At 36.5% G+C, this 22,975-nt stretch overlaps 1 protein-coding gene across 4 annotated transcripts; it reads left to right on the top strand.

Annotated features, from left to right (window-relative positions):
• The first annotated feature begins 1,703 nt into the window (after positions 1-1,703).
• On the top strand, positions 1,704-17,018 carry LOC145213445 (2-aminomuconic semialdehyde dehydrogenase-like). 4 transcript variants are annotated; one of them, XM_080081727.1, is made up of 11 exons: positions 1,706-1,828; positions 2,097-3,778; positions 5,919-6,010; positions 6,337-6,415; positions 9,110-9,282; positions 9,377-9,569; positions 10,862-11,062; positions 11,127-11,288; positions 15,906-16,109; positions 16,169-16,268; positions 16,571-17,018. In XM_080081727.1, exons 2-11 carry the CDS (start codon positions 3,671-3,673, stop codon positions 16,714-16,716), a joined length of 1,458 nt encoding a protein of 485 aa, XP_079937853.1. In that variant the 5' UTR covers positions 1,706-1,828; positions 2,097-3,670; the 3' UTR covers positions 16,717-17,018. The 4 variants fall into 4 exon arrangements, with proteins under 4 accessions (XP_079937855.1, XP_079937853.1, XP_079937852.1 ...); XM_080081726.1 differs by having other exon boundaries at positions 1,706-3,778; XM_080081729.1 differs by lacking the exon at positions 15,906-16,109 and having other exon boundaries at positions 1,704-3,778.
• Positions 17,019-22,975: the final 5,957 nt, after the last annotated feature.

Below are 22,975 nucleotides of genomic sequence, written 5' to 3'. Positions count from 1 at the left end.
TTCTTGTTTATTCTATTTAACCTGTTTAAAGTCGAAATTAGTACCGAATTCCAACATGAGATTGCCATTTGCATTTTTTAAGGGGGCCACAGGTCCTACAGGGTTACTTAAAGGGGGCCACGAGGTCCAAAAGTTACTTTTTTTCACATAACTCTGTAACCACTGTCATTCTCTTGTACTAGTGTCTTAAAAGAAACACACCCGAGCCTACAGCATTTACCAACGCCCGTTTTACCAACGTGAAAAGAAGTACGTCGAGCTGAAAAACAGAATTGCGAAAATTAAAGTCAAAGCATAAATAACTATGGTCAAAGAGTAAGTGGGAAAATAGTGTACCCTAAAAACGTAATCTTTATTAATGTAAATGTTTATTAAAGTTTATAGAATACAGTAAGATAATTAGCAAAGGACGTCATTAAGGTTTGGTAAATACTTGGTGGGACGCGAAGAAGAACTATTTTCTATCAAAGGACGAAATTTGCTATTCTAATCGAATATGTGTTTTGAGATCTAATAATACCACAAAATAAAACACATTTGCTAGCTTTCAGATACAACCGTTTTGAAGTGCTTGCAGGTGACGATGCTTGCAAGAAAGAGAAAATAAATCAAGCTGTACGTCATGGGTTTATGTTGAGTTGAGTTGAGTTGAGTTGAGTTTATTTCGCTTGGTGAAAGACAACATAGCAACACAATTGCACTAAAACAATCACCAAGCCGGAAATAGCTGCGCAACGTTAAAACGTTATGAAGCGCAAAAAAGTGTCGGGCACAATTGGTGGAAAGTGGTACAACGCGCTGCAGCTACACCGTATTATAAGGCGTTATATGTCGGGTGCTCACAAGAAAGTGAGTGTGGCGCAAAATGAGTATAACACGACTGGGGGGAAAACGATGGTGGGACCAGTCGCGGGGGCCCTAGAATCTAACCACCCGTGTTAGGGAAAGAGGGTGGGGTTCGACAGGAAAAGAAACCACCGAAAGAAACCCTGCCGGATAGTTTCAAGCGCCGGAAGGAAGAACACACAACAAATCCCTAGTCGCCATTAATAGTTAACCTTGGACTCACTTGCAGTTAAAATTATTGATGAGTATTTTGGCAGTTGATTTAGTCATTTAAAATAAATAAGGATATTAGTTTATACACGTCCAAAGAAGTACAAAAATAAATAATAATAATAGTAATAATAAAGCATAAACAATAAACCCAAAAGAAGAAAAAAAACACAAAAAAAGAACAAACAGCAATGAAATATTGCAATGAATAATTCAAATTTGAATAGCTCGTTGTCAGCACAGCCGTTTTCTATGAAGACAGAAGGATGGTTTAATCTATGATAGTCCTGCAACAACAAACAAACAGCAGCAGTTAACTGGTTCCAGGACAAAGGCAATGCAATAATTAGCAACACATGTACAAGACTACACCACTTCAAGTAGAAAATGTCGTAACAAACAGCGCAATAGCTCTTTGTGGCTACTGCAACCGATTCGAAGATTGTATAAATGTAATGTTAATGTACATATATTCACTAATGAATAATGGCTGTTTTACATTTTTGCGCAGCACCTACCGGTATCTGTGAATATGATAATCAAACGAAATCAATGCAAATAATTTATTTGTGAAACACGTTGTGCTCAAGCGTTACAATTTTTTTGACTTTTTTTGTTTGTTCACAAAATGTAAAAATAGAGCGTCACATGTGAAAAAGCCATTGCACGTGCAGCACGTGTGCACGACACTGCAAGGTTACTAATATTTTGCAAGACTTGAGCTGAACTTATGTGTTCTTCCACATAAAATACCAGAAAACAGTCTCAAAAGGTAAACACACAAGGTAACACTACAAGCAGAAAAGTGGGAAAATGTTACACAAACAAGGAAAATTTAATAAAAGAAACACAACAAATAGTCACATTTTGCCACCTATCTAAATAGTTTTCATCGAAATACTGATCAGCAGGAAAGGCAGAAATTGTTTGGTCTATTTCTAATGTCTTTTTACATCAATTGTGTTAAATTAAGGAAAACACGAAATAATAGTTTTTTAGTTGTATCGCTTAATTTAGGGGTCACCAAACTTTTTTCACAGGGCGCCGGACAATTTTAATGATGACGAGTGAGGGGCGAGGCAGCTTTTTTCAAATGGGATGGCTAAGCAAGGGCTTATATATAAACACCATCCCAGTTATTCACTTTCCACGATGATGGTCGAAAACACCCCAGTCGCATTTCCATTTGTCTGCTTTTCTCTTAGACTTAAAAAATGTCAAACTACATGTAACATCAACACCAAGTCACCAACTGAGCTTAACTGGTCCAACTACCGCAATGGTGGAGGAATTTACAATAGATAAGTTGAATGACTGTCCACATTGGATTTTATGGCACATTTCGCCGAGATCTCGGGTGTGCACGAAGATTTTTTGTGCAAAAGTGTGCAAGTGTGCAAGAAGAAATTTTAGGGTGTACACGAACCGGTCAAGTGTGCACCTCATCAAGAAAAATTTACAAATATTTAACAAAATCTCAAAATAACAGTCAAATGCAATTGCGCCACTGGTTAACTAATGTAACTAATCTGGAAAACAGAAGTTATTCAGCGCCCAGGCCTAATGTTTTGTAAATAACGCAAGAAAACAATAGAAAATTTTCGTTCAAGGCTTTTTCCGAGGGGTTGTTCCAGTGTGCAATCAAACTTGAAAAAAAATAGTCTTGGGTGTGCAGCTGCCATACTATCCATACTGGATGACTGTGACTTCAAATATTCTGTTTGAGTTATTACCATGACTTAACAACCACGGTATACAAAAAGCAAATTTAATGCGAGATGTAGCAAGGCTTTTAAGATCTAAAATATAGTTAGCTGTGGTGTTTTATGTGTTGTGAGCATGTTTGATGTTTTTAAACTCACTCTCTTACTTTTGATGTGAATTCTATTCTGCTAGAAGTTGGATAATGTGAAAAATAACAAAGCAACAGCCCATAACTTTATCCAGTAAGCCCAAACCAGACAAAGCTTATCATACAGTCAGTGAAATCTGGTACTAGAAAGCCAACCCTTCTCACTGTCCATTGAAAAAGAACTGTACCACAAAAATTCACATGCGTAGAAATCTACTAAGGCTGGGTAAAAATGTGGTAATTGGTTGCCCAGAAAACAAACAAAACCACATAAAGGTTTTCAGGAACTCATGCAGAAAATGTTTTCACTTGTGTTGCGTCTAGCAGGTAAAGCTTTGGTGAAACGGATTTCAACTGTTTACCAGTATATATGTTTATTGTATGCATTTTTATTTTCTTTGTTTGCGCGTGAACTTATATTTGTTTAACAAACAGATAATGAATCAGTTTCTGTAGCGCTTTTTCTGTACTTCGTCACAATCAATGATGAAGGGTGTTAAATTGCCTTGAAATGATTTTGCTGAGACAAGATGATAAAATAAACAAATTATTTCAGTCTTTCCTGCTTTCCATATTTCCACACAATTGATGTAAAAGTTATTATATTGCCTTGAAATGATTTTTTCGAAATCCACATGGTTAAGTGACTTTAATCAGCAACAACACATAAAAGCTACTTTCTTGCATGGGTTCTAACTGTGTGTGTTTTTTGAATATTTACAGTTTTATTTGTGAAAAGATTTGCACTTAAACTTTTTAGTTATGTCCAGACACCAACTAAGCAATTTTATTGGTGGAAAGTTTGTTGATCCAATTAATTCAGCCTACTTGGATTCTTGCAATCCTGCAACTGGGCAAGTTTTTGCAAAAGTAAGCTAAATTTGTGTTTGCAAAAATTTTATTGTTTTTTTTTTTTGCCTGTACTTTTTTCGCCTGTAGTAATTGGTTTGTATTAAAATGTTTTAGCAGAGACTAAATTGTCAAATTAATTAAATTCAATTTTTTGTTTTTCTTTATTACTTAAACATGCCTTAATCTTAAAATAACACAGACAAAAAGTTTAATTTCAACTGGCTTTGGACCACAACAAGAAGTATGGGTTGATGATTGCTACTATTTATGGGTCCCCTTCCCTGAAGGGGACACATATTGATTTTACTCAAAATGTTTTTGTTTTTTTCCTTTTTTTTTGTTTTTTTCTTCTCCCCAAAGTTTGTCCGACTCGTTTTTCCATCAAATCCTTGATGGATTGGGATGAAATTTACGCAGATGGTAGATGTAGTTATGTAGATGTGCACCCCACTTTGTTTTTGTTCATAACCCCAGTATTTACCCCGCTAGCCCCCTAAAATGGGTATTTTCCCCTGAAGTTTGTCCGACACGTTTTTCTATCAAATGTTTGATGGATGTGGCTGAAATTTGCACAGATGGTAGATGTAGTTATGTAGATGTGCATCCCACTTTGTTTTTGTTGATAACCCCAGTATTTACCCCGCTAGCCCCCTAAAATGTTTTCCCCCCCAAAGTTTGTCTGACTCGTTTTGCCATCAAATGCTTGACGGATGTGGCTGAAACTTATACAGATGGTAGATGTAGTTATGCAGATGTGCATCCCACTTGGTTTTTGTTGATAACCCCAGTATTTACCCCGCTAGCCCCCTAAAATGGGTATTTTCCCCTGAAGTTTGTCCGACTCGTTTTGCTATCAAATGTTTGATGGATTCGGCTGAAACTTATACAGATGGTAGATATAGTTATGTAGATGTGCATCCCACTTTGTTTGTCCGGATAACCCTAGTATTTACCCCGCTAGCCCCCTAAAAGGGGTGAGTTTGTAAACAATGTCAGAATTGGCTAAAATTTGGATAGCTTGTAAAGTATGCCAATTATCGTTATTGCGCCATTGCAGTTTGGGGGTTGTTAACAGCCCTTTGACGTCAGAAACATTAACGGTTGTTGCTCAAAACACCTCTAGTGGTTGAAATTTTAAACGTTGGCAGATTGGACTAAAATTTTGTACTATTGATTGAGTCATTGTGGTTTCCTACTTTTAAGTTTGTGTGTGTTGAACCTCCATTAGTTATTCTACTAGCCCCCTAAAATGAGTTTTTTAATTGAAACAGTTTTTACTCCATATAGCATATTTAAATATGCACAGTACCAATCACTGTGTTTGTCTTCACAATACCAAACTTACCCATTGTTATCTATTGAAATGCATTATCTACAGCTTTGCATGTGTGGGGACCCATGAGTTTTTGCTTGCAGAAACAACCAAGGTTATAAACGATGATGGCTAATATGGGACCCAATACAAGATAAGCATAGGAAATATATTTATGTTTTAAAATAGATCATAGTGTATGTGCAAGGGCAATATGTGCTAAGCCACCCTTATAGTTTTATTGAAAACTGAAACTCAGTGTAGCATTTTAATATCAACGTCAATTCACATATACATGTGTGATACCCATTTTTTTGAAATTATAAGAGGCAGTTAGTGATGTACGTCACTAACCTCAAAAGGTATTGGCTGCAACTGAATATTCAGCCAAAATTAATGAACCTATGTTAGGTGAATGAAACACCATTAGTGTCCAAAAAGATTGTCCAGGGTGTAAAAATATTTGTTTTTTGTTTGCAGAAAACTATCGTCGCATATAGCGTGTGTGTGTGTGTAGCAATGCTAGAACCTCAATTTGATCTTATTTCATATTTGTTACCTAAACCAGTGAAATCCATTGCATAAAAGTTGCAAATCAATCTTTTTTTGCATTAAAAGGTTGACAAAAACTCTTCTCAAGGCAACTGTGAGTTAATCCACAAATTTATGAATGGTCAATTATGAGACTTTGGGTATTGACTTCATACACTCAAAAACATATTTGTGTTTTTGTTGTAAATTTGTCCGTGTGTGTAAAATGTATTATATAGGGAAACCTGTCTCTTTCGTTTAAAGAACTTAATATTTTGCTAAAACTTTCTAATTGCATATGTATATATTTTCAAGGTACCAAGAAGTGGTAAGGAAGATGTAGATGATGCAGTGAGTTGTGCACTCAAAGCTTTTCCAAGTTGGTCTGAACAACCAACACAGTTTAGGTAAAATGTATGTTCTTGGTGGGTGCTTTGCAATTGATTGAAAGGTAAATTATGTACCATAAAATAAAGGTTATTATGGTCTCCTTTCCTTATTCGAAACTAGCTGTGCTCAATAAAGGTTGTATTCATTGACCCCTGTAACAGATAAGCCTTTCTTGTATATAAAACCACTTTTGCTGTTGTCTTGCTAGGATCTGACTTGCTTCTGTACAAGGTTTGTCACTATGTTGGAAATTTAGCAATGTACTTGCACACATTGGTGATTTTTTTACTTATTTTTAAATGAATGGTTTACCGTAACAAACAATATTTATGAATTACTGCAGATCAAAAGTTATGCTTAAAATTGCTGATATTCTTGAATCAAGGCTGGATGAATTTGCAAAACTTGAATCTCAGGATCAGGTTAGTTGATCAAAAACATACAATCATTGTGTGTTATGAACACTATGCACGGACTTGAAAAGTAGTTTAATCATAAACATTACTGCCAAGGTAGTGGTGTTTCCCTTTCTTTTCTTTTTTTCCTTAGTGCTTTATATACCGTGTTCCACAGTTTGATTGAAAACATGTACTGATGATGACAACAGAGATTGTCGAAACGTCTACACGATGTATTCTATATACACCACTACCTTGGCAGTAATGTTTATGATTAAATTGTGTGTTATGTTTTGTACAAATCAGACATTTTTTGTGTTTCAAGTTTTGTTTTAAAATTCAGTTTCTTTTTTTTAAACTTGGTTGTCCTAGTTTTTGCTCAGCTAGAACAAAATAGGTTAAGCACCAAACAGACTTCAAGTACCACATCCAAAAACACATCGAATGACTTGTTGTTACAGTAGAAACCACAGACCTAATGAATTAGGTAAACCAATGAACTGTGACTAATGTCTGACATGCAGGATTTGAACAACTCAACAGGAAACACAGACCAATTTAAACAAAACTTTCAGAAGTTTGTTTTTTCCCCATCAGTTACACTTGCCTCCTAAAATGTGTAAATTTTTAAACAATTTAAACAATATTGGACAGTTGTAGCATGTGGTGCTGTTGTTTATCATTTCAATTGTTGATTTACACTTTAGTCATATATGTTACCCAATGAGGAACTTTTAAGCAATATCCGTATCAAATGATATTGAGACGGTTCGAACATCATATATACAGCATGATTATTCAGGCACAATATTGAGAGCTCTGGTTGTTCTCATAAAACCAAACTTTCTCATGGTTATCTCGTAAAAAGCACTTTTTGCATTTTCATATGTGTGTGGAAACCAATGATTTTCAAAATAAAGAAACAAACAAAGGTTGTAAAACTGTTGGCTAATGTTGGACTCAATATAAAAAAATGCAGTAAATACATCAAAAGCAGCAATTTGTATTTTTAATTTGGATTTATGTCATGAGTAATTATGGGTTCCCTTCAAGGGGGACACATATTGATTTTACTTATGGTCTCCTGAAGGGGACACATATTGATTTTACTCGAATTTTTCTTTTGTTTTTTCTTCCCAAAGTTTGTCCAACCCGTTTTTCCATCTAATGTTGGTGGATTTGGATGAAATTTTCACACATGGTAGATATAGGCATGTAGATGTGCATCCCACTTTGTTTTTGTTGATTACCCCAATATTTACCCCGCTAGCCCCCTAAAATGGGTTATTTTCTGCCTAAAGTTTGTCCGACTCGTTTTTCCATCAAATGTTTAATGGATTTGGATGAAATTTTCACAGATGGTAGATATAGGTATGTAGATGTGCATCCCACTTTGTTTTTGTTGATTACCCCAATATTTACCCCGCTAGCCCCCTAAAATGGGTTATTTTCTACCTTAAGTTTGTCCGACTCGTTTTTCCATCAAATGTTTAATGGATTTGGATGAAATTTTCACAGATGGTAGATATAGGTGTGTAGATGCGCATCCCACTTTGTTTTTGTTGATTGCCCCAATATTTACCCCGCTAACCCCCTCAAATGGGTTATTTTCTGCCTAAAGTTTGTCCGACCATCAAATGTTTAATGGATTTGGATGAAATTTTCACAGATGGTAGATATAGGTATGTAGATGTGCATCCCACTTTGTTTTTGTTGATAACCCCAATATTTACCCCGCTAGCCCCCTAAAATGGGTATTTTTTCCCAAAGTTTGTCCGACTTGTTTTGCCATCAAATGTTTGATTAATTTGGCTGAAACTTACACAGATGGTAGATGTTGGTATGTAGATATGCTTCCCACTTTGTTTGTCCTGATAACAACAGTATTTACCCTACTAGCCACTTTAAATGGGCGAGTTTGTAAACAATGTCGGAATTGGCTGAAATTTGGATAGCTTGTAGAGTATGACATTTATAGGTGTCGATTGTTGTGTTCAACCCTGTAGCCCCTTTACCCCACAAGCCCCCAAAGTGTAAAACGTGTTTGTATGTTAATGGGCACCACAAACGAAATAATTCTGTGGCGCAATAGTGTTACAAGGGCAACTAGTTGTATGTTACTTGTTGGTGGGTTGCTTGGTGGACATTTTTGCACCATGGCAGTTAGGGGGTGACATCAGAAGCATTAACGGTTGTTTCTCAAAACACCTTTAGTGGTCGAAAATTTAAACATTGGCCGATAGGGCTGAAAATTTGCAGTACTATTGATTGAGTCATTGAGGTTTTATATTTTTTTAGTTTAGTGTCACATCCCATTAGTTACCCTACTAGCCCCCTAAAAAGGGGTAAGTTTATTAAACAGTGTCGGAATTGGCTAAAAATTGGGTAGCATGTGAACTATGGTTATCTCTTGAAATGCACTATTTTTAACTTTACATGTGTTGGGACCCATGAGTTTCTGCCTGCAGAAACAACTAAGGTTATAAAACACTATGGCTAATATGGGACCCAATACAAAAAAGGCATGGGAAATATATTTATGTTTTAAAATAGGTTATAGTGTAAATGCAACGACAAAATGTGCTGAGCCACCCTTCTAGTTGTCTTTTGTTACCTGTTTTGTTATGTAGAATAATACAGGGAAGAAAACATATTTCCTGAGTTGCAGAAATTAAAGACAAAAAAATAACCCTTTACCAGATTTTTTAATGTTTGCAGGGTAAACCTATCACAGTTGCAAAGGCTATTGACATTCCAAGAGCAATTTATAACTTCCGATTTTTTGCAACATACATTCTTCACATGGTTGAAGAGCAAAGAACTTTGGATGGTCCAATCAGAGCACTTTCATATGTTCAACATATGCCAGTAGGTGTAGCTGGTTTAATAAGGTATAGTATTGTTTATTTCTGGAACAAATTTCAAAAAAAATAAAAATAGATCAGCAGGAGAAAGTCAATTCACCAACATTTTCTTGTATTGCAGTCCATGGAATTTACCACTTTACTTGCTTACTTGGAAAATTGCTCCAGCTATTGCATTTGGCAATACATGTGTAGCAAAACCATCAGAACTGACAAGTTTGACAGCATACAAATTGTGTGGGGTGTTTAATGAAGCTGGGCTTCCACCTGGAGTTGTAAATATTGTTTTCGGGTTGGGACCAGATGCTGGCGAGGTATTATTATTAGTCCTCTTTCCTGAAGGGGTACATATGGTTTTTGTTCCTTAAATTTTAGGGTTTTGAAACCAGGTAAATAAACACATTACGTTTAATTTTCTCTGTATTTTGTCAAAATAGTAAAAATTATGCACAGTAATTATGGGTCCCCTTCCCTGAAGGGGACACATGTTGATTTTACTCAAATTTGTTTTGTTTTGTTTGTTTTTTTCCCCAAAGTTTGTCCGACTCGTTTTGGACCCCCTTTTAAGGGACCAGTTTTTTAAACAGTGTCGGAATTGGCTGAAATTTGGACAACTTGTAAAAATTACTATCCATAGGAGCTGATTGTTGTGGTTAACCTTGTAGCCCCAATTTAACCCCACTAGCCCCCTAAAATGGGTAAGTTTATTAAACAGTGTCAAAATTGGATAAAATTTGGGTAGCATGTAAAATATGCTATTTGTAGGTTTCAATTGATGTATTTTACGTTGTCCCCAACATTTACTCCACTAGCCCCCTACAATGGATTACTTTTCTAAGCAACGTTCAAATTGCATGAATTTGGACAGCTTGTAGGAGTTGCCACTTAAATGTTGATTCTTGTGTTTTACCCTAAAGCTACAACATTTACCCCACCAGCCCCCTAAAACAAGTGAATTTTAAAAAAGGTCGGAATTAAATAAAGTATATTGAACATGCTATTTTTAGTCCCCAATTGTTGTGTTTTGCCCTGTAGCACCACAATTTAATCAACTGGCCGCTAAATTGGGTGATTTTTTTTACAATGTTCAAATTGAATGAAAATTGGACAGCTTATAGAATTTGCTATTAATAGGTGTCTATTTTTTTTACCCCATTATGCCACTATTACTCCTTTTTTTGAAAAGAATTTTACATAGTATTATTATTTAATCCTAGTGCTTTACTTTACATAGTATGATTATTTAAGCCCAGTGCCGATTACTGTATTTTGCCTTACAACACCTGACTTTCTCATGGTTATCTCTTGAAATGTACTATTTTCAACTTTGCGTGTGTGGGGACCCATGAGTTTCTGCAGGCAAAAACAACTAAGGTTATAAAAGACGGTGGTTAATATGAGACCCAATATAAAATAAGCATAGGAAATATATAAATGTTTTGAAATAGGTTATAGTGTATGTGCAATGACAAAATGTACTAAGCCACCCTCTTAGTTATTTTTTGGTACATGGTTTTGATTGTATATTTTTAACAAGACCACAGAGTTAGTTGATAACTTGTTGGGTATTGCTAATTAACTTGTAACCAACTATTATGTTTTGTAGGCTTTAGTTTGTCATCCTGAAGTTCCACTGATATCATTTACTGGGAGCACTTTGGTTGGAAATCGCATTGCAGAACTTACTGCACCTATGTGCAAAAAGTTGTCTCTTGAATTGGGTGGAAAAAATGCTGGTATAGTGTATGAAGATGTAGATTTGGATGAATGTGTTGATGCTTGTATTCGGTCTAGCTTTAGCAACCAGGTTTCTAAAATAGATTTATTAATTTTTTTAACAGTTTTTATGAACTTTGCACTTTGTTTTCTAGGGTGAAATATGTTTGTGTACAAGTCGGTTATATATTCATCATTCGATCTACAACGATTTTTTAAATCGGTTTGTTACTGCTGCAAGAAATTTCCGTGTTGGTGATCCAAGTGACCCTAATGTAAACATGGGAGCACTAGTAAGTGCACAACATTATGAAAAGGTATGTTTGCTTTTAAAAATGTTATATTGTGTCAGTATAAAATGGTATTGAATAGGTGTTGTTTTATAAGTTTGCCTTTGGTAGGTTCTGTCTTTGTTTACCTCTGTTAATTTTTTGCTTTTTATCTGAAAATTCTTTTTAAAAAGTCTGTATTTAGTTTTGGTTAAAACTTAATGGTATGGTTATGTATATTAAGGTTTAATTCATTTCACCACTAGATCCCAATTGAAAAAAATCATCTATCATTGCACTTGATAGTTTTAAACAATACTTTTTAAACAATGCAAGAGCAATATGTGCTAATCACCCTTCTAGTTATTAGTTTATTACTAACAATAGGCACTGTTATACGTACAAAGACAAAATTATTGTATGTATGTGGGTTTGCCTTGGAACTGTGTCATAGAGTTGTGTTAAAGTTTACTGTGTGTGTGCGCATGAATGTTTAGCATCCAAAGCAAACTTGTTTAAGGTTAAAGGTGGAGGAAGCAATGACTGCAGTTCACTTGAGTATGTACATATTCACATCAATTAAATACGAGTTAAAGTAGAGTTTGCCTACAGCCCTACACTATTGTGTTATTTGGCCCAGCCTTAGACATTATAATAAGCGTTTTTTTTACGTTTCAAAGTCGTTTGTTACGTTTACAACGAGTCTATTTAAGCAGTAAATTGTTTGTGACGCATAATTAGTTTTGGTTTTTAGCTCATCCAACAAGTAAAGTTTAGTAGGCTTTCTGCTATAACGGTTGAGGTACCAATCCTAAGTTTGTGAAGTAACAATATGCTTTGGGAAGCATTTTCTTGGTTCACTAGTCAGGCGTTGTCCTTGCGGTAGAGGCAGTTAAAAAACAAGGATAGTTCCAGGGTTGCCATACCGTCCTTGTTTCTAAGATTTGTCCTTATTATGGGTCCCCTTCCCTGAAGAGGACGCATCTTGATTTCACTCAGTTTTTTTTTTCTGTTTTTCTTTTTTCTCCGGTGAAGTTTGTCCATGCACTTTTGGCATGAAATCTTTGGTGAATTTGGATGAAACTTTCACAGATGGTAGATATATTTATGCAGATGTGCCATTTGCTTTGTTTGACTTGATAACCCCAGTATTTACCCCGCTAGACCCCAAAGTGTAAAACGTTTTTGTATGTTGCTGCGCACCACAAACGAAAGATTTCTGTAGTGTAATGGTATAATAAAGGCACCAGTACATATCATACTTGTGTTTGTGCATTACTTGGTGGACGTTTTTGCACATGCCAGTCAGAGGGGTATTAACAGCCTTATGACATCAGAAGCGTTGACAAATGTTGTTAATAACACCTCTAGTGGTAAGAATTTTAAACATTGTTCGATTTGGATAAAATTTTACATGACTGTTAATTAGGTCATTGTGGTTTCATATTTTATACTTTTGGGTGTTAAACCCCATCAGTTACCCCACTGACCCCCTAAAATGGGTAAGTTTTTTAAATGGTGTCAGAATTTAGTGAAATTTGAAATACTTGCAGAATTTGTCATTTATAGGTGTCAATTGTTTTGTTTAACCCTGCAACCCCAATATTTACCCCTCTAGCCCCCTAAAATGGGTAGGTTTTTCAAACATTGTCAGAATTTGATGAAATTTGGACAGCTTATAGAGTGTGCTATTTATAGTTGTTGTTTGTTATGTTCAACCCTGTTGCCCCAACATTTACCCCACTAGCCCCCCAAAATGGGTCCATTTTGTAAACGATGTCAGAATTGAATGAAATTTACATAGCTTGTCGAGTGTGCCATTTATAGGTGTAGAATGTTGTGTTTAACCCTGTTGTCCCAACATTTACCCCACTAGCCCCCCAAAATGTTTCAATTTTGTAAACAATGTCTGAATTGAATGAAATTTGGACAGTTTGTAGAGTGTACCATTTGTAGGTGTTGGTTGTTCTGTTAAAATCTGTAGTACCTCATTTACCATCATTTACTCCACTAGACTCCTACAGTCATGTACAATTCACCATTAATAGAAGCTGATTGTTGTGTTTTAGCCTATTTTCTCACTAATTAACACTTTTTTCTCAGATAGTCATAACATAGAAAAACCTTAATAAATGTATGAATGGAATGAATTTAGGTAGTCTTTGCTCCATATAGCATATTTATTATGGGTCCACTTCCCTGAAGGGGACACATATTGATATTACTCAAATTGTTTTTGTTTTTTTTCTTGTTTTTCTTCCTTTTTTTTCTCCCCGAAGTTTGTCCGACTCGTTTTTTCATCAAATGTTTGATGGATTTGGCTGAAATTTACACAGATGGTAGATATAGTTATGTAGATGTGCATCCCACTTGGTTTTTGTTGATAACCCCAGTATTTACCCCGCTAGCCCCCTAAAATGGGTATTTTTTCCCCGAAGTTTGTACGACTCGTTTTTCCATCAAATGTTTGATGGATTTGGCTGAAATTTACATAGATGGTAGATATATTCATGTAGATGTGCATCCCATTTGGTTTTTGTTGATAACCCCAGTATTTACCCCGCTAGCCCCCTAAAATGGGTGAGTTTTTAAACAGTGTCAGAATTGGCTGAAATTTGGATTTCTTGTATAGTATGCCATTTATAGGTGTCAATTGTTGTGTTCAACCCTGTAGTCCTAACATTTACCCCACAAGCCCCTAAAGTGTAAAACTATTGTATGGTACTGGGCACCACAAACGAAAGATTTCTTTGGAGCAATAGTGTTACAAGGGCAACCAGTTGTTTGTTGCTCGTTGGTGGGTTTCTTGGTCGTCGTTTTTGCGCCATGGCAGTTAGGGGTTTGTTAACAGCCCTATGACGTCAGAAACGTTATCGGCTGTTGCTCAAAACATCTCTAGTGGTCAAAATTTTAAGCATTGGCGGATTGGGCTGAAATTTTGCAGTACTATTGATTGAGTCATTGTGGTTTTTATATATTTTTTAGTTTGTGTGTCGAACCCAATTAGTTACCCTACTAGCCCCCTAAAATGGGTCAGTTTTTTTGAAACGTTAAATAGGACATACTTCAACCAATATCTGGGGTGAATCTAATTTTATAGTTTGTATTCTACATAGTATTATTATTTAAGCCCAGTGCCGATCACTGTGTTTTACCTTACAACACCCGACTTTTGCATGGTTATCTCTTGAAATGCATTATCTACAACTTTGCATGTGTGGGGACCCATGAGTTTTTGCCTGCAGAAACGACTAAAGTTATAAAAGACATTCACTAATAAGCATAGGAAACATATTTATGTTTTAAAATAGGTTATAGTGTATATGCAAGGGCAATATGTGCTAAGCCACCCTTCTAGTTTATACACAGTACCGATCATTGTGTTTGACGTTACAATGCCAAACTTTCTCATTGTTATCTCTTGAAATGCATTATTTACAACTTTACATGTGTGGGGACCATGAGTTTCTGCTTGCAGAAACAACTAACGTTATAAAAGACAGTGGATGATATGGGACCAAATATAAAATCAGTGTCGGATGTAAATACATGTTGAGAAATAGGTCACAGTGTATGTGCAATGGCAATATGTGCTAAGCCACCCTTCTAGTTTTAAAGCGCAATGTCTTAGAAAAATATATTGTCATTATTTCTAAGAAATGTCCTTCATTTTGACGTTATTCCTTATTTTGTCTTATTACAAGTCAAATCCCTCTACGAACAAGAAGTTGGTGGAACAGATTGTTTCAGGAAAAAAATACGACATGTGATATGGCTTATAAACGCAAAAAATTGTTAAAAAACGTTTGTTTCGTTTCGTGTGTAAATGTTATTTTTTCGGTTGTCCTTATTTTGGGCCCCATGTCGATGGCAACCCTGGATAGGACTGTATTCTGATTTAGTTTACAAACGTTAAACTTGTTATCACGTGGTTGGTGACGTAATACCACGGGTGGCGACTGTTAAAGGGGTCCCAGTTTCTGTGCCTCTTTTTACAACAACATGGTTGTGCTTTTTATCACCCTTTAATGTTTAAATTTCAACGCTTCTAATGTTTAACTTTCAACTCTTTTAGACTATAGCAGGGGTCACCGAACTACGACCCGCAGTCCGGATCCGGCCCGCGACCACATTTTTTGGTTTGCCAAATCGTATTGATAACTTTGTAACATTGAAAAATTAATCTACTCCTTACGAAAGTTTTTCTGTCGCGATATGTAGTATTGATATTGCCTAGTTTGAAAGCAGGGGTCAACAAACTTTTTTCACTGCGGGCCGGTTAAGTATAATAATGATTCGCGTGGGCCGCATAGTTTACATGCCCCAGCGCCGCCTTTCCAATCTTAGCCCTCGAGGCGATTTTTATAGGGGCGCCAAGAGATGATCTTTCCACAATCCCATTCAAAATCTGGTAATCATTAATAAACTCATCCGGCCCGCACTGAAAAAAGTTTGGTGACCCCTGGGCTATAGAATCAGGTTGTCATAGCGCAACATCAAATAGCTTTCTGTAGCAGTTCACAATGACTTCGTGTCCGTTTACTTTGTTCCAAAAGCTAGAAGGTAAATAATTTGGGTGAACTGCGGGCTACAAGACATAAGTTGTATTGGCTAGTGTAACCGTTTAACGGCACCCAATGACTTCTTGGCTTTTGATATTTTAAGGTAAAGGGCTATATTGAACTGGCAGCTAGCAGCGGAGGAGTAGTTCATTGTGGATTAGGGGTAGACGAACTTCCACAGGATTGTAGAGGTGGACATTATATTGCACCAACGGTCATTACTGGCCTTACTGAATCCTCACCCTGCATACAGGATGAAATATTCGGACCGGTTGTATGCATTTCATCTTTTCAAACTGATGAGGAGGTGTAACAGATCATTCAATTGAAAAAAACGTTTTTACAACAGGAATGTTTTGGCTTTAGGTGCTAAAAAAGGCAAATGGCGTTCGGTACGGCTTGTGCGCAACACTTTGGACGAAAGATGTTAACAGAGCTCTGACCATTTCACGAAAACTTCGTGTTGGTAAGTTTTTGTTGATGCTTCTTGGTGGATAACTGTGAGTTACTAGTGTCATAATTTTACACCAACATAGCAAGTCATACACAACAGGGTTTTGAGTAACAAACGTTTTATGTCAAAATAAGTGAAATGTTTGTAAAAATGCCGAAAGCCTGGGAACCACTGGTGTAAAGCATGCGAACGGTCTAAAAATAACGTGGGCAAGAATTTTTAAGTTCGGTCAAATTCAGTAAAATAATTTAATGCTTTTATTCCAATTTGACTTTCCAAACATGAAAATGACTGATGTATATGTTGTACAATAGGAACTGTTTGGACTAACTGTTGGCTTGTTCGTGACCTTCATATGCCATTTGGTGGAATGAAAATGTCGGGTGTTGGCAGAGAAAGTGGGGCTGACTCAAAACACTTCTTTACGGAGGCCAAAACTGTATGCCTTCGGATAAAATAGCTTGTTTACTATTCCATTCTTGGGTTACCACACAAGCAAAACATTTTCTTAATAGTCCACAATTGTTTTCATAATGTATACGTTATTATGCTTTAAGGGTGTATGATTTTTGTGCAATTAAAACTTCACATATGCAATTAATTATTTCCAAAAGCAGTTCGTTTAATAGATTAAAAAGGGTCGTTGAGGTGTTTCTTTATTTTTGAAATCAAGTCCTACATGTTAAAGAATCGGTCAACCAATCGAAATAAAACATCGACTGATGCATTGCAATAATTGTGAAATACAGTTAAACTGAACTACGCCACGAATGCTTTATGACTCACATCTTTGGACTTGCTGTTCAGGTTTCTTCTCCAAACGGAGTACAACATGAACCCTTGTTTAAGAGGGCTATTTTACAATTGTAATTTCAAACTGTAAAAAAGGCGAAACGTTTGTCAAGTTACGTCAACGTAGAGTTTTAGCGCAAAAAATATGGGATTTGAGGAAATATTGAGATTTGTCACGTCAGCACAATGTATACTTCCGTTTTACCGGTAAATAAAGTTCCACAGAAAAGCTTTTGCGCGAAGTCGAAAGTCGCCACAACCCAAAACCTTAATCCAGGGGTGGGCAAACTACAACCCGCGGGTCGCATGCGGCCAGTCAAATGTTAGTAAATGTTAAAGAGAAAAGTCACCGAACAACGCTAAATAATACTATGATAGGGTTGCCATATCTGATAATACACAATCCCTGACAAATTAATTTCAGTTGCATTAACCTTTTTTGAGATCCAAACACTTATATTACAGAATAAATTTAGAACATTCGAAAGTCACACGGACGGCGACACGAAAAAACGTTAGATACGATATTCCAGGGGTGTCGAGAGTCACATCACATTGCAGTTTGGAAATTATGTCAAAGGCCTCATGTGATTTTAAACCTTTTTTTGTGCACTCAAACGTAACTCTAATTTTAATCAGAGGAACGGTTTTATTATTGTTTTAATTTATACCATATGAGTTTTTATTTATAAATTCAATTTCTGTAAATGTCTGTTGAAATCAGTTTTCATTTTCAACCTTTTTTCATACTGATAGGCTACCCATTTTAGCAACCTCTTCCAAAAAATTTATGTTTTTTGATAATTTCTACAATAAACTAAGGCAAAGAGAAAGGGTCTGAACTTCTTTCAGTTTACATACATAAAGAATCTTGTTACAGGACGCTGCAAGCTTTACCTACTACAGGTGTTTGATATTTGTTTGCCCACCAAATGCTGTGTCACTTTCATTGAATGAATTGCATAGTGAAGCGTTTTATTGTATTGCAATGGTCATAATAGAACATAAAAATAAGTTCAAGCCGAATGGTTTGACTGTTTTTTCTCCTTTAGATGTTTTCATACGTTATTGTTAATAAACATTTACTTTTTTTAAGTTCTCCAGAGTTTATGAAGTTTATTTTAAATGGGTCGCCCCCCGAGGGTTGAAACACACTGTTTCAAATTAAAAACTTTTACTTTGAAAGGTTAAAAAATTATTATTTTTAGACAAAATCTTACAAAACACTACAATTGTTGTTAAGTGTTTGAGGGCCGCGAGTTTGACAACCCTGCGACTGCGATACTCTGATCCTTGTCAATTACCCTTTTCCGTAGGCTTCTGTTACACTTGGAAAACCATTTTCGTTAGCAGTGAAAGCAAATGAAACTTTCCACGTACGTTTGCACATAGCATTAAATAGACAACTAAACAGGTGTTATTACGCGCGCAAACACGCTCTGCAAAACGAAAAATAACCTTGTGCGTTAACTTGCGCGACGCCAGTTTACCTTATTATGTTTCATGGTATAGAGTAGACGCAGTTGTAGCTAACTACTAAAAACTTTCTCCGTTGCTAGATTAATTTAATAAAATATATATTTTCTTAAATTTCGGACTTTTTTGTACATTTTATATGGCAACCCTATACTATGACCATAGGCGCAGAGTTTTAAAAATACCGGAGTGCGACTTGCCGATACTCATACCATATACATTATCCGTAGGCTACCTGTAGCATACTTTGGGACTAAACACCAATACATTTTACGTGCTAGCCTGTTGTTTCTGTCACGTTATTTTGCAAATAGTCACTCGACACAATTTTTTCGTTCGGTTTCCGACTTACAGGTCTTTATAACACATTACATAGTGAATAGACAATTGTGAGCCGCAGTTGCTTTTATGATCATTTTAATAATTAAAAATGCCAATTTGGTAGATTTGATTTTTTTTCTAAAGTTCGACTTAGGCTGCTCGCTACTGGTTGTTGAAAAGTGCGAAATATCCATGAATACGACCTATACACTTGAGTTTATTCGAATTGTCTGTTGTGGAGATTTGGTCACGCAATTATTCATGAATACGAATACTTAATTAAGTAGAGTTAACTCGCTTTATTCTAATTAATATGCCTACAATTTGATTGCTGGTTATCAAAAAATCAAGCCTAAATGTTTTTTATTAATGCGTAGAATGTCCTTATTTCTAGGAAATGTCCTTGTTTTTGACTTGAGTCCTTCTTTTGTCTTATTTTAAACAACTACAAGTCAAATCCGTGCTACAATTAATAGTAAACCTAGGCTTCAAGTCGATGGCAACCCTGCCTATATCTGTATTGACACAACTCGAGCGCAACATTTGGCTTAAACTCGACACGTAATCTGTAATATGAATTTACTTTAATGTCCTGTTTTCTAAAAAAGAAACCCGACGCTATCGGTCCCACATCTAGAAAAATAGCGACATTGATGAAAGGTTTAGTGAGGTTACCATATCTGAGGCCAAATTCCTGAAACATTTAATAAATTAAATACTGATTTTTTGGTCATACTGCAGCCTGCAATGCTCGCAACGATTTCGCTGTAGCCTAATGATGGCTATTCTGCTGGTGGGCGAAATGCAAAGAAAACTACCAGCCGTTAACTAAAAAAAAAACGTTATTTGTATAACTTTACGCCAGTTTACCCAAAAAAATTCTAGCTTGTGAAATCAAAATTAGTTCCTGAACTAAAACGTTTTTTACTATTTTGTATACTAGTTTTTTTTTCACAGGGTTCGAACCCAGGACACTCCCGGGGACGAATCCCAATCAAGGTTTGTTTTATGTCTGTATATGGGTCAGGCGCGCCAGGCCATTCGGCCAAGTTCCTGCCCTTTTACACTAGTAGTTTTTTTTTTTTTTTTTTATTACGATAACAAGTAAAATGAGAAAGAATACGAACAAGACAAGAAATACGCCAAATCAGGTACGCGACAATCAAAGGCCGGACCACTTACGTAAAAAATCAGGGCGTTTGTTGGTTTTAATTGCAAGTAGAAACTCCGAGTGTTTTAGCGTTTTTAGGGAATAAATAAATCTTTGCAAAGTTGGTTTGCTTTGCGCGTATTTGCTCTGAAAAATAACATATCGCGCACACAGAAGGATGCAGTTCAGTAACAGTTCTTGGCCATCAGTTCCAAATAAACATAAAATTGCACGAGGTCTAACATCGGTTAACAGTTTGTTCGAAATCCACGCAGTAACATTTTCCCAATACTTTGCAGTTACAGTGCATGAGTAAAAAAGATGTAAAAGGGTTTCTGGAGAATCTTCACAGAAAACGCACTGTTGTGAGGGTACTATGCCAACTGTATATAATTATTATTAGTTATGATGGCTCTTAAATTCAATTTCATTTGAAAGGCTCTTAATTTTGTTTCTATCGTACAAATATAGTTATTAATGTATATGTGTTCCCAGTTTGGTATATTCGTTCCCGTACCCAAATCCCTTTCCCATATTTCCTGTTGGTGGAGGGGTGATTCTGTGGTGTAATCTGTTACGTGTAGGTAGGCTTGTTTTACCTCGCTAAATTTGGTGATTGTGTTTAACCAAAATGGGGTCTTTTGAACGTTTTCTTGGCTGGCATGTTTGTCTAGTTCAGCGGTTCCCAAACTGGGGTCCGCGGTCCTTTAGGGGTCCGTGAGGCAATTTTGGGGGACCGCGAAGCGGTTGAAGTAATTCTATAATCTTATTTGGCGTCAGTTTGTGCCACTAAATAAGTTTAAATTAAAGTAGAATTGAGAATCGACTGTCTCGATTGCTAAACAATCGCCTTTATTGAATGACAACTATCAAAAATGCAATTGTTCGCGCACAATCGTAATGTTTTTGTCCTGTTTGTGATGTCACATGCTGTCTTTGAATGATTGTTATGCGCAATTTTGCATAACTAGCTAAAATCCTGCAATCAACTTTCGTTTTTATGAAATACACATTCAGGCTTAAGGACCGCGAGCCCTCGAAATAATGGCAAAGGGACCGTTTTGAAAAAAATATGAAAAAGTTTGGGAACCACTGGTCTAGTTCATCCCAATTCGCTGGGATGGCAGAAACCAGTCTAATAAATTCAATGAATCCGTGATTGGTTGGTGTGAAGTTAAATCTTAATGCGAGGTCGTCGTAAGTCATATAGTGGCCTTCTTTGTTAATTAGATCGTAGTAACTAAGTAAACCGGCGCGAATAAGAGTTGGGATGTAGAACGCATTGGAGCGATATTTAATTTCTTTGTTGAGCCAAAGGGGCCTAGAGATGTTTGTGGGTAGCCTAACCTAGTTAGTTTAGCAAAAAGTTTGCAATCGGACACTGCTTTTCGTAGCGTGCGAAGTGGTATTGATTTTATGTCAGCTTTTGAGGTGGGCGAAATGTTACTGCTTAACCATGAGTTGAATACCCTTGAATTGGCAAGTGAGGTTTCGATGGTTTTCCAGGGAGACGTATACGAATCATCAAACAGCCGGCTGACCCATTTAACACCGAGTGACACTAAGTACGCGTCGAGGTCCAGCATATTAATGCCTCCAGCCTCAATTTTTCCACACAACTTAATGCGCTTGACCTTTTCCCACTTTGAGTTCCAGATAAACTTGAACATTGTCCTTTTGAGGTCTTTTAGAAATACACTTGGCGGAGCGATAGGCACGACATTAACTTTGTAGGTCAGGGTGGGAATAACCAAACTTTTTAGTATGCATACCCGTCCGATCAAGGTAAGTCCCCTAGAGGACCAAATATTTAGTATTGTTTTGTTTTTTTAATAATACCAGTAAAATTTAAGTCGAAAAGTTCTTTTGGCGACCCGTTGACAGGAAATTTGATTCCGAGATAACGAAATGACGTCTCTGGCCATGTTAGGCCTTTATCTAGGTAAGGTTTAATCTGCGATGATCTTTTGGACCCAATGTAGAACGCTAACGATTTTTTGATGTTTATTTTACAGTCCGACATAAAGCCAAACTCACTAAGAATCGCAAAGGCTCGATCAAAATTGTTTGGTTCCCCTTTCAAAAAAACCAGCGTATCGTCTGCCAGGAGCGACACTTTAAAGTCATTGCCCAATAAATGAATTCCTACTTCGTCATCTTTTCGCATCGCAGCCGCTAGGCATTCAATGGCAAGTACAAATAAAGTTGGAGATAAAGGGTCTCCCTGCCTTACCCCCCTTTTGATACTAATTTGCCGTGACAAAAAATTATTGTTAATTATGGTGCTTGTGGGATTCGAGTAACAGCATTGTACCCAATGCAGAACATTATTTCCGAAACCAAATGTTTTTAATGCGGCGTAAATGAACCTCCACTCGATTGTATCAAAAGCTTTGTACATATCTAGAGACAGTATAGCCCCTGGATATTGTTGATTATCAGCAAGGTCAATCACATCGAACAGTAAACGAATATTATCCCCGATGAACCTCCCTTTAATGAACCCGTTCTGGTCTCGATTGACGAGGTGATCCAGGTTGGATTTTATGCGGTTGTTTATGACTTTGGACACGATTTTATAGTCCGCGTTTAACAGTGTTATGGGTCTATAATTGGTGATGAGCTGTTTGTCTTTATTGGGTTTTGGTATGAGGGTCACCACTCCTTGGCACTGCGTTGGACTAAAGTGTCCTACTTGCGCGGAATAAGTCCATGCATCCTTAAACATGTCCTTAAGGTCATTCCAAAATGTTTCATAGAACTCGACAGGGTATCCGTCTGGGCCCGGCGATTTATTTCGGGGCATAGATTTAAATGATGCGTATAACTCGTTTTCGGAAATCGGCAACTCACTATTTTCAAACTGAGATTGATTTAACGTTGGCAAATTAAGTTTTAAAAGGCGTGATGTCACCTCTGATGTTGCATAATGAGAATCAGACTGTTGGTAAAGATGTTCAAAAATTTTTACCAACTCATC

Source organism: Phallusia mammillata, chromosome 2 (genome assembly GCF_965637545.1).
Source record: "Phallusia mammillata chromosome 2, kaPhaMamm4.hap1.1, whole genome shotgun sequence".
In the NCBI taxonomy this organism is placed as follows: domain Eukaryota; kingdom Metazoa; phylum Chordata; class Ascidiacea; order Phlebobranchia; family Ascidiidae; genus Phallusia; species Phallusia mammillata.
This window is presented reverse-complemented; position numbering and strand designations above follow the sequence as displayed.